The 12,336-nt window shown below is 57.1% G+C and overlaps 1 protein-coding gene across 2 annotated transcripts in view; it reads right to left on the reverse strand.

The window, feature by feature from the left end:
• Nucleotides 1-1,691: 1,691 nt before the first annotated feature.
• The window catches only part of ARHGEF17 (Rho guanine nucleotide exchange factor 17), a 37,405-nt gene continuing 26,760 nt past the window's right edge, over nt 1,692-12,336 (reverse strand). For both annotated transcript variants that reach the window (XM_085216648.1, XM_085216650.1), the window contains exons 11-21: nt 11,960-12,173; nt 11,773-11,846; nt 11,455-11,648; nt 11,127-11,377; nt 9,890-10,136; nt 9,715-9,801; nt 9,551-9,618; nt 8,440-8,588; nt 8,174-8,348; nt 6,696-6,935; nt 1,692-2,351 (exon numbers count right to left, since the gene is read on the reverse strand). In XM_085216648.1, the coding sequence (XP_085072774.1) occupies nt 2,170-2,351; nt 6,696-6,935; nt 8,174-8,348; nt 8,440-8,588; nt 9,551-9,618; nt 9,715-9,801; nt 9,890-10,136; nt 11,127-11,377; nt 11,455-11,648; nt 11,773-11,846; nt 11,960-12,173 (1,881 nt within the window). In that variant the 3' untranslated portion in view covers nt 1,692-2,169. The remainder of the gene's footprint in view (nt 2,352-6,695; nt 6,936-8,173; nt 8,349-8,439; nt 8,589-9,550; nt 9,619-9,714; nt 9,802-9,889; nt 10,137-11,126; nt 11,378-11,454; nt 11,649-11,772; nt 11,847-11,959; nt 12,174-12,336) is intronic.

The following is a 12,336-nucleotide window of genomic DNA, read 5'->3' on the forward strand; positions in this document are numbered from 1 at the left end:
CTGTTATCCCCTTTCTGATGTCCCCATCTTCATTCCAATGTTCCATCCCAATATCTTCATCCTCACCTTGATGTCCCCACCCTGATATCCCTATCTTTGCCCCAATGCTCCTGCCCTGTTGTCCCAATCCTCACACCAATGTCCCTGTCTCAATGTCCCCATCCTCACCTCAATCTCCCCATCCCGATATTCCCATTCTCACACTGATGTCCCTGTCATATGTCCCTATTTCCACCCCCATGTCCTCATCTCACTCCAACGTAGCCTGTTCTGATGTCTCCATCTTCGTACTGATGTTCCTGCTCCAAAGTCATTCAGTGTCCCTGTTCTGACATCCCCATTTTCACTCTGATGTCCCCATCCTGATGTCCCCCTCTTCATTCCAATGTCCCCATCCCAATGTCTTCATCCTCACCCCAATATCCTCATCCTCATCCCAACGTCTCCACCTTCATCCCAGTGTCTCCATCTTCATCCTAATGTCCCCATCCCAACGTCTTCATCCTCACCCAAGTGTCCTCACTCTGATGTCTTCATCCTCACCCCAAAGTCCCCATCTTCATCCCAGTATCCCTGTCCAAACCTCTTGCTCTTCATCATGATGTCCTCACCGCCATGTCCCCATCCCAACATCTTTGTCCCTGTCCAATGTCTCACCCTCACCCTGTCCCCATCCCCAGGTGAAGGACGAGACCGCGCTCGGGTACTTCTGATACAGATGACCTTTAATGACAGAGAGCCCTCACGTGACCAAACCCACCCCCAAACCCCATACTATACAGACCATCACCCCCCGTGCTGCCACCCCTCCCCACAAAACCCCCTGCTCAGACGGACAGATGGATGCAGTGCCTCCATCACTCACTGGAGCTGGGACATCCCTGTGTATCTGCACTGTGGTTGTCATCTCCCCATGGGGCACAGACACAACAGAGACTGTAGGATGAAGGCAGGAAAGTGAGGGAGGGAGGATGTAGAATGGGAGTTTTAGGTTCTAGTCGTAGGTTTTGGCAGATCAACTCTTTGGTCTGGAGGATGCTATGAAGAGCAGCAATGTCGTTGCCCCACGTCCCCATAGGGCACAGCACGGAGCAGAGGTGCCTCAGTCCCATCTCACTATGGGATACAATAGGAAGCAGTGGGAGTTGTGGGGTCCCACAACTTTGGGGACCAACAAGTTGCAAAACCCACAGAAAGCGTGGGATAAAATCCCAATTTCTCCCCTTCACCTCTGTGTTCCCCCCTTCCCTGTGTGTGCTCCCAGCCCCACCAGCAGCAATTTGGGGACACCCCCACGTGTCCCATTCTCCAATCCCTGCAGCCTGCGAGAAAATCCTCTTTGAACCCCAAAAAAGCCCTTTTTCCCCCATCATGTTATCCAGCTCCTGACACACCCAGTCCTGCAGCATGTGGCTGTGTGGGACCATTTGGTGACACCCCAATGTGGGCTGCCATGGATGCGGCGGTGGCACATTGGTGACACTGTGGCTGTGACGAAGTGGGGGGGGAACCCTCTGTTGATGTCACGGTCACTGTGGGGATCCTTCTGTTTTAGGGATGGGATGACGGCACAGCTCCCTAACCCTAATCCTAAACCTACACTTAATCCTAACCCCATCGTGCCCCTCCTCCCCGACAGCCCATCTCTTTACTACCCTCCCCATCAAAATGAAAGAAAATAAATAGGGATGTTTATATATATAATATATATATATATATTTAAAACAAACGAACAAACAAACAGAGTTGTCTGGGTGCTGGCGATGGAGCGAGCGCATTAGCGGGGGGGCCCGGGAGGGGTCCCACACCATCCCTGGGGCGGTCCCCGACGTGGGGTACGGGGGTGACCCACCTCCCCCCCCCCCCAAAGCAGGCACACATGAAACCGGGGCGAAAGGCAGCGGCGCTGGCCGTGTCCCCCCCCAACCCCCATCCCAAAGCTCTGTCCCAATGGGTACGGCTCCCCCAACCCCTCCCTCCCCCCAACTTCCACCCCATATCTCCTCGCCCCGAAAGCGGCGGTCGGGGTGGGTGCGTCCCCCCAACCCCTCCCCAGAGCACACAGAGAGCAGCCGGGCTGGAGATGAGACGTGCTGGGCGGGTGGGGGGGGGGGGGTCCGTAGGTTGGGGGTGGGGTCTGCATGGTGAGTGTGAGTGGGTGGAGGGGGGTCAGACCCGCCACAGCAGGAGGTGGTTGGTGCTGTCGTCGCGCCCCACGCTCTCGCTGCTGTTGGTCAGGCGGAAGTCCTCGTAGCCATCGCCGCCGCTGATCACCAACATTTTGGCTTTGGACAGTGCCAGGCGGGGGTGAGTTGGGTCGCGCTGCTCCGCATCATTCGGCTGCTCGGGGCCTGAGGGGCAAAGAGCCCGCACAGCTGGGACGGGGGGTTGGGGTGGGATCCGCCGTCCTCCAGCCGCAGCTCGCGGTACGGGCCTTAGCCCCGCCCCCACGTGGTTAGCCCCGCCCATTCCCGCACACAGCCACGCCCACTCTGCTTAGCCCCGCCTGCCAAACATGCACTCAAAAACAGTCCCGCCCATTACCGGCTAGCCACGCCCTCTTCTCCATTACTCCGCCCACTTCCGTGGTAAAGCCCCGCCCGCCTCACATTTAGCCCCGCCCACTACCGTGTTTCTTACACCAGTAGTAAACCACGCCCACCCCACTCTTAGCCCCGCCCACCACACGGTCACACACGCAATCCCGTCAGCCCCACCACTGACCACGCCCACTCCCGTGGCCCCCGCCCACCCCGTTAGCCCCACCCATCCATTTGTTAGCCCGCTCACCCATGCTTAACCCCGCCCACTCCAGGGTTGACCCCGCCCACCCCCGTTTAGCCCCCGCCCACAAGCCTGTCCACGCCCACCCTCTAGCCCCACCCACCAAATACTTCCCCACTCCATATTATTGGTTAGCTACGCCCATCTCACGCTTAGCCCCGCCCACACGGTAGCCCAGCCTACACCACGATTACCCCACCTACATCCGCTCGTAGCCCCACCCACTTCCGTTGTTAGCCCCGCCCAACCATCGCTTAGCCCCCCGCCCACTTCCGCCTTTAACCCCGCCCACCCCTATGGGGCCATCCCCACCTCAAGTCCCTCCTCCCTCCCTTAATTTCTGCCTCCCATCCCAATTAGCCATTCCCTTCTCCAATTAACACCTTCCATCCCAAGCCCCCCCCCCCACAACTGGATCCTCCCATCCTAAATCTGTGCCCCCCCTGTGTTAAAGACTTTCAAACCCAACCCCCATCAACCCCAAACCCCTCATTTCCCCTCCTCCACACACCACCCCCATCCCGAAAAGCCCCCTCGTATCCAAAACCACAACCCCAAAACCCCCATCCCCAACCCCACCCCCTCAACCCCACCCCTCCCATTCCCCAAACTCCCAACCCCCAACCCCCCCTTTGGCTAAAACCCCGTTTACCCAAAGCCCCTTATATTCAAACCCCAAACCCCAACCCCCCTCAAAGCCCCAAATCCGCCATCCTCAAACCCTACCCCGCATTGCCCATCCCCCAAAATCCACAAACACCCCCCCTCTCAGACCCAAACCCCAAACACCCCATCCCCCAAAGCCCCCTATATCCAGACACTAAAACCCAATACCCCCAAAACCCCAAACTCTCCATCCCCTAAACTTCCTCTACCCCTCCATCCCCCAAGCTCCCATCCCTCAGACCCACACCCTAAACCCCAAACTCCCCTCAACTCCCATCCCCCAAACAAGCCCCCAAATCCCCTAAAGCCCCCATTATATGAATCCCAATCCCAAACCCTCCCAAAAATCCCAAATCCCCCGTCCTCCAACCCCAGTCCATCCCCCAAACATCCCCAACCCCCCCATCCACCTAAATCCCATCCCTCAGGCCCAACCCCAAACTACCCCCATCCCACAAAGCCCCCTATATCCAAATCCTAAACTCCAATCCCCCCCAAACCCTCAATCCCTCCATCCCCAAAAGCCCCCTTATCCAAACCCTCAAATCCCCCACTTCCCATCCCCATCCACCAAACCCCCATCCCTCAGACCCAAAACCCAAATCCCCCCCCCTCCAAACCCCAAACTCCCCATTCCCCAAGGCCCCCTATATCCAAACCCCCAACCCCAAACCCCAAATCCCACCATCCAACCCCCATCCCCAACATCCCCTATATCCCAAACCCCCTATATCCAAATCCACCAAACCCCAAACCCCTCATGCTCCAAAGCCCCCCTAGATCCCAACTCCAACCCCAAACCCCCCAAAACCCCACACTTCATCCCAAAAGCCCCCAAATCCCAAACCCATCCCCTATCCCAAACTCTCCATCCACCAACCCATCTCCCACATCCCTCAAAACCCAAATCCCACCCCCCAAAACCCAAACCCCCCTTTATCCAAACCCCAAACCCCATACCCCAAGCCCCCATGTATCCAAACCCCAAAACCCCCAAACCCCAAATCTACCATCCTACAGACCCCAACCCCCCATCCACAAAGCCCCCCTATACCCAAACCCCCAAAGCCCCCTGTATCCAAATCCCAAACCCCAAACCCCTCATCTCCAACCCCCTATAACCCAAACCCCCAACCCCCAAACCCAAACCCCAAATCCCATAGCCCCCCATTCCCCTCTATCCAAACTCCAACATCCAAGCCTCCATTCCTCAGACCCCAAACCCTCCATCCCCAAAGCTCCCCTGTATCCAAACCCCAAACCTAACCCAATCCCCATCCCCCCTATATCCAAACCCCAAACCCATCATCCTCCAAAAAGCCCCACCAAACCCAAAACCCCCCAAAGCCCCTCCTATCCAAACCCAACAACCCCAACTCCCCCATCCCCCAAAGCTCCCCTATATACCCAAACCCCAAACCCCAAATTCCCCATCCCCAAACCCTCCTTCCATCAAACCCCAAACCCTCAGACCCAACCCCTCATTCCAAAGCCCCCCTGTATCCAAACCCCAAACCCCAACCCCTCATCTCCAAAGCCCCCCTGTATCCAAACCCCAAACCCCAACCCCTCATCCCCAAATCCCCCCTGTATCCAAACCCCAAACCCCAACCCCTCATCCCCAAAGCCCCTCTGTATCCAAACCCCAAACCCCAAACCCCCATACCCAAAGCCCCCCTTTATCCAAACCCCAAACCCCAACCCCAAAGCCCCCCTGTATCCAAACCCCAAACCTGAACCCCAACCCCTCATCTCCAAAACCCCCCCTTTATCCAAACCCCAAACCCCTATCCCCAAAGCCCCCCTGTATCCAAACCCCAAACCCCAACCCCTCATCCTCAAAGCCCCCCTGTATCCAAACACCAAACCCCAAACCCCAACCCCTCATCCCCAAAGCTCCCCTGTATCCAAACCCCAAACCCCAACCCCTCATCCCCAAAGCCGCTCTGTATCCAAACCCCAAACCCCAACCCCTCATCCTCAAAGCCCCCCTGTATCCAAACCCCAAACCCCAAACCCCAACCCCTCATCCCCAAAGCTCCCCTGTATCCAAACCCCAAACCCCAACCCCTCATCCCCAAAGCCCCTCTGTATCCAAACCCCAAACTCCAACCCCAAAGCCCCCCTGTATCCAAACCCCAAACCCCAACCCCCCATCCCCAAAGCTCCCCTGTATCCAAACCCCAAACCCCAACACCCCATCTCCAAATCCCCCCTGTATCCAAACCCCAAACCCCAACCCCCCATCCCCAAAGCTCCCCTGTATCCAAACCCCAAACCCCAACACCCCATCTCCAAATCCCCCCTGTATCCAAACCCCAAACCCCAACCCCCCATTCCCAAAGCCCCCCTGTATCCAAACCCCAAACCCCAACCCCCCATTCCCAAAGCCCCCCTGTATCCAAACCCCAAACCCCAACCCCTCATCTCCAAAGCCCCCCTGTATCCAAACCCCAAACCCCAAACCCCAACCCCCCATCCCCAAAGCCCCTCTGTATCCAAACCCCAAACTCCAACCCCAAAGCCCCCCTGTATCCAAACCCCAGAACCCCAAACCCCCCATCCCCCTGTATCCAAACCCCAAACGCCCCATCCCCCTGTATCCAAACCCCAACCCCCCAACCCCAAAGCCCTCCTGTACCCAAACCCCAAACCCCCCATCCCCCTGTATCCAAACCCCAAACCCCAACCCCTCATCTCCAAAGCCCCCCTGTATCCAAACCCCAAACCCCAACCCCTCATCCCCAAAGCCCCTCTGTACCAAACCCCAAACCCCAACCCCCCCATCCCCCTGTATCCAAACCCCAAACCCCAACCCCCCATCCCCAAAGCCCCCTTGTACCCAAACCCCAACCCCCAACCCCCCATCTCCAAATCCCCCCTGTATCCAAACCCCAAACCCCAACCCCCCAACCCCAAAGCCCTCCTGTACCCAAACCCCAAACCCCAAACCCCCCATCCCCCTGTATCCAAACCCCAAACCCCAACCCCCCCATCCCCCTGTATCCAAACCCCAAACCCCAACCCCCCATCCCCAAAGCCCCCCTGTACACAAACCCCAAACCCCAAACCCTCCATCCTCCTGTATCCAAACCCCAAACCCCAAACCCTCCATCCCCCTGTATCCAAACCCCAAACCCCAAACCCCCCATCCCCCTGTACACAAACCCCAAACCCCAACCCCCCCATCCCCCTATATCCAAACCCCAAACCCCAGCCCCCCGACCCCCCATCCCCTCACGCACCCCCCGCCCGCAGCTCGCATCCTTCGGGCACTTCCATAGCGGTGAGGAAGCGGACGTGCCCGGTGTGACCCTGCGGTAAACCCAGCGGCGGAGGCGGCGGTTCCGCCCCTCGTTTCCCAGGCATGGCCAGGCTCAGCACCACGCCGGCGCTGGTTCCGACCCACAGCAGGTCCTGGCAGGCCAAAAGAGACGTGATCCGCAGACACGCAGCTTTGTGCTGTCGGATGATGGCGTCCGAACCTGGGGGGGGGAGCGAGGGGAGGTGGGTGGGTGTAGAGGGATGAGTGGGGATGGGTCCCGGTTGGGGTGTTGGACCTGGGGGCTGGGTGGGGTGGGGGGTTCTGCACCCAGGTCCTGACTGCTATATGAGGTCCTGTACCCGGGTCCTGACTGCTCTGTGTGGTCATTTACATGGGTCCTGGTGAATGTATGTGGTTCTGTACCCGGGTCCTGGCTGCTGTATGGGGTTCTGGACCCAGGTCCTGGTTGGGGTTGTGGGGTGTTGGACCCAGATCCCTGTTGGGGTGTGGGGTTCTGGATCCAGGTCCTGACTGCTATATGAGATCCTGTACCTGGGTCCTGACTGCTGTATGGGGTTCTGGACCCAGGTCCTGGTTGGGGTGTGGGTGTTGGACCTGGGTCCTGACTGCTGTATGGGGTTCTGCACCTGGGTCCTGACTGCTGTATGTGGTCCTGTACCCAGGTCCTGACTGCTCTATGGGGTTCTGGATCCAGGTCCTGACTGCTCTATGTGGTTCTGTACCCAGGTCCTGGCTGAGGTGTGGGGTGTTGGACCCGTGTCCTGTTTGCTGTGTGGGGTTCTGTTCCCAGGTCCTGATTGCTGCACGGGATTCTGCAGCTGGGTCCCGATTTCTGCATGATATTGGATCCACCAAGGGATTCCCCTGTTCCTACATGGGGTTTTTGTAGCTGCTGTGCCACTTCTGTAGGGATTTTGCACCTGACTCCCAATTTCTGCATGGGATTTTGCACCCATGTCCTGATTTCTGCGTGGAATTTTCTATAATTGCCCTATTTCTGCATGGGACTTTGCAACCACTTCTTTAATTTTCCATGGGATTTCGCAGTCACCACCTCACTTCTGAACGGGATATTGAAGCCACTGATGGGTTGCCCTATTCCTGCATGGGGTTTTGCAACCTCTGTTCTAATTCCCTGAGGGATTCTGCACGCCCCCTTATTTCTCTACAGAATTTTGCAGCTGCGTCCCGATTTCTGCACGGGGTTTCGCAGCCACTCTGTCATTTCTGTGCAGGGGCTGCAGAGTGCAGAGGTTGAACCCGCAGAGTGCAGAGGGGGACCTCATTCCCTGCAGCTGGTTGGGATGTGGACGGTACGGAGGCACTTTGCACTACCAGATGCTGGAGGGCTCCGGAGCGAAGCGCATTATAACAAGAGGCAACGCACACGGAATGGGAAAGGGGAAAACACCGAGAAAAGGGGCTGGGTTTGCTTACCAGCGAGCATCTTGTGCACCGGGGGGGTGATGTCAGCCTCGGCCAGCTGCTCGTAGCTGGTGGGGTGGTAGAGGCGGACCAGGGCACTGCCCTGCAGCGACAGCCAGACGCCGGGCGCCGCGCTCACCATGCAGCTCACGCTGCGCCCGCTGTCCTGCCCCACCTGGAGGGTGTGCTGCGGGGACAGAGCCACGCCGGTGTCACCCACAGCCACCAGGGGACGTCTCTGTGGTCCCCACCCCGTGGCCATCATGCCTGCCTTGTACCTCTTGTTCCAGTGTGGCCGTGTTGAGGACGATGACCCGGTTCTGGCAACCGCACCAAAGCTTCCCTGCCACCGCCACCATCTTCGTGATGGGGCTGCCCGGGGAGCCCAGGGAGAGGGATTTGGAGTTCTGGGGGTCCCAGAAGCGACCTGTAAGGACAGGGGGAGATACGAGGCTTGTGACAGCAGCAGAACCTCCAGCTTGGGGGGAAGAGGTTGGTGGAAACCTTATATCCAGATGTTGATGGATCCTCCTTCGTAGCATCATAGAATAGCTCAGGTTGGAAAAGACCTTAAAGATCATCGAGTCCAACCAAACCCAACCATCCTACCCTAACTCTAACACCCTCTGCTAAATCACGTCCCTGAACATCACATCCAAAGGGTTTTCAAACACATCCAGGGATGGTGACTCAACCACCTCCCTGGGGAGCCTATTCCAGTGCTTAACAACCCTTTCTGTAAAGAGGTTTGTCCTGATATCCAACCTAAACCTCCCCTGGCATCTTGAAGCCATTTCCCCTTGTCCCGTCACCTGTCCTTTGTAGGGGACATTACAGAATTGTAGGAGTTGGAAGGGATCATCAAGTCCAACCCCCGTGCTAAAGCAGGTTCCCTAGAGTTGGTTGCAAGTGGGGCAAGCATGGGGTCCTGAATTGATGTCCTTTGGAAGCAGGGACCACATGCTCCAAATTTGAGGTTGCCCATTCAGCATCTCTCAAGGATGGTCCTCCTTGTCCATAGAGCCCAGGGATAAGGTCTTGGATTTATAGGGGCCCCAGAATGGACCTGGAAGGATGATGTGGAGATGGAGCCGTCACTATGGCATCAAAACCCCCAGCTGGGGGGAAGGAGGTATCTGGAAACATCATTATCCAGATGCTGATGGATCTCCCTCTATAGGGGACATTGGCAGTGGTGACATGAGCTGATATCCCTTGGGACACTGGTGAGCAGAGACCACCATGCTCTGTATTTGGGGCTGCCCATTCAGCATCCCTCAGGAAAGACCCTCCCCAGTCTGCTGCCCTCCCTGTGGGTGCTGGCACCCAAAGCACCCCTCCCTTGTTGACCAAACCATCACTGCTTTGGGATCCATCCAGCAGCCTCACCTGGCTCCCGCTGGTACACGATGAGCTCTCCATTGGCCAACGACACGAACACTTGGTTATCGAGGTACCTGTGGGGGGAGAGAAGCTGTGAGAAGCACTGCTGGGCAGCCTGAAACCACCCCATAAAAAAAAAAAACAAAACAACAAACCCAAAGCCCCCTTACAAGATGCACATGACAGAAGCAGCGTGCTGCATCTTCATGCTGTTCTTCCTGTTGCGGATGTTATCCGATGACTGGTAGACGTGGATGCTGCAGTGGGAGAGAGAAAAAGCACGGGGTTGAGGCTCGTGAAGGGCTGAGCTGTGTCCAGGTGGGTCTTCACGTGTCGGGGACTCACCAGCCGTCCTCAGTGCCCAGCCACATGGAGCTCTGGTAGGCTTCGGGGTCAAGGCTCAGCAGGTCCTCGAGGCTGCCGCGGGTGAAGGAGCCGCGGCTGGAGCGCCGTAGGGCTCGTCCATCTGTTGGGCTCTCACCACGCCGGCTCTGACCGAAGGCGGTGGCCAAGGGAAGGAAACCAGGCTCCTGCTCCTCCTCTGAGCTCGTCGTCTCTGCTGCTGCCTCCTTGCAGCTTGGGATTTCCTCATCTGCAGGGGAGAGTGAGGAGGGGATGGGTCGTAGATATATAGAATCGTTGAGGTTGGAGAAGAGCTCTGACATCATCTCCAGTCCAACTCTCAACCCAACCTTGCCACGATCACAGAATCACAGAATCACCACGATTGGAAAAGATCTCCAAGATCATGCATCCTGGACTTCCAGCCTGACCATCCACCTACCACCAATATTTCCCCAATAAACCATGTCTCTCAGTACAACATCTAAACTTTTCTTGAACTCCGTGATGTCTCCATCCTCGGAGGCATTCAAGGTCAGATTGGATCAGGCTCTGAACAACCTGCTCAAGTGGTAGATCAGAGAATCACAGAATCTCTCAGGTTAGAAAAGACTGCCCGTCCAAGTGATGGGGATGAGAGCATGTGATGCTGCACAAAGCCCTCGTGGTACCCATGGAGGACGGATGGATGCTGACCCCAAAACATGCCAGAATTTACCCCACACACGGAACCATTTGCCACCCCAACACCAGCATCACGGAGTCTGAACTAGGACCATGCCCCCATCTCTTTACCCAGGGTTTCTTCAGCTCAGAAGACAAATGGGATTTGCAGTGACAACCTTCATCCAACACAGACCTCGCACACTTTTGCACCATCCCTGGAGGTGTTGAAGGCCAGGTAGGATGGGGCCATGGGCAACCTGAGCTGGTGCCTGATTTAGTGGCATGGGGGCTGGAAGTAGATCTTTGCGATCCCTTCCAACTGAAGCCATTCTACGATTGTGTGGTTCTACAGCAGAAGACAAGCTTCCACCCCAATCCTGTCATCGCGAGATCCAAATTAGGATCTCCCTGAGTCTTTTCCCTGTGTTTCTTCAACTTACAAGACAAATGTAAGCTCCTTTTCTATCAATTTGCAATGAACCCAAGGCAGGGTGGGGAACAATCACATGGATGATGGAGCTACTCGCTGATTTGGGACAAAAAATTGACTTTCACCCCCATGAGGATGACTCACTGCCGAAGCTGGAGGAGATGGTGGAGTGGCTGGCCTGGCTCTGCAGCGTGCCCGAGGGGCTGGGCGAGGACTCATCATCTGTGTCATCACTGTCAAAAGGCACCAGCTCCCGGTGTGTGCTGTCGACGGGCTCAGAGAGCTCCAGTGATGAGCCCGAGATGGAGATGTGCAGGCATTGCTGTGGCCCTGAATCCTCTGATTGTGTCGGCGCCGGCTCCGAGGACGGGCTCACCATCGGCTCCGTGCGCTCCCTGCCATAGGGAAGCCACAGCTCCAGCACTGCAACGCGGCCATGCTGGCACCATCCACGGGGTAAGGGTCTCCTTACCTATAGGGTCGCTTGAGGCCAGGCACGGAGGCGATGCAGAGGATCCTGGCTGAGCAGACAGCGATGCACGCCTCGACAATGGGCTCCTTGCGGATGCTGAGCAGGCAGACCTGCCCCACGTAGCCGTCGCTGTTGCACACCCACACCTCGTGGGCGTTCTCTGGGCTGCTGTGGCTGGGAGAAGCACAAGAAAACTGGAAAGGGGCAAAAAACAAGGAGAGGTCACTTGGGAAGGTGCCGGCACGGTGGCATCCCGCTGGTGGACAGGAATACCCAAATGCACCCTCCCGAGAATGTGGGAGCAGCAGATGGACCCACCTGCATCCCGCTTCGTGTCTTCATGATGGGAATGGCTTTGAGGAATTCAGGGTCCAGGCAGTTTTTGCTGGAAGCTGGGGAAATAAGAGAAGAGCTGAAAATTGGGGCTAAAAGGAGGCAGTTTGGGCAATACGGGGTGTGAGATGCTGAGCCCATTTCTGTCTCCCACCCCATGTCCCAGCATTACCCAGCTTCTTCTTGGCATCCTCAAGGGCTTGCTCGAAGCCGAGCCGTGCGTCAGGGTTGGGGAACTCAAAGATAAAGGACTCGGTGCCATCGGCCTTGGCGGCGCTGAGCTCCACTTTGTTGGGGGGGAAGGCCATGCTGAAGGACAAGGACTGCTTCTCTGCCAGTTCCCGGTGGATGGCAGCCATCAGGTCCTTGATCACATCATCCAGGCTCTGGGGAGGGTGACAGCATCAGGGTCCATGGGGAACACCACAAGCCCCACGTCCATCCCACGTTAAATCCCTGGGAGGATGTCCCACCCCTCCTGTGGCTTCAGGGCTGGCGGCATCTGGGTCCTTTGAGGGCCACCAACCCTCTCACAGGCTCTGTGTTTCA

This window comes from Meleagris gallopavo, chromosome 1 (assembly GCF_905368555.1).
Source record: "Meleagris gallopavo chromosome 1, MGAL_WU_HG_1.1, whole genome shotgun sequence".
Lineage (NCBI taxonomy): Eukaryota > Metazoa > Chordata > Aves > Galliformes > Phasianidae > Meleagris > Meleagris gallopavo.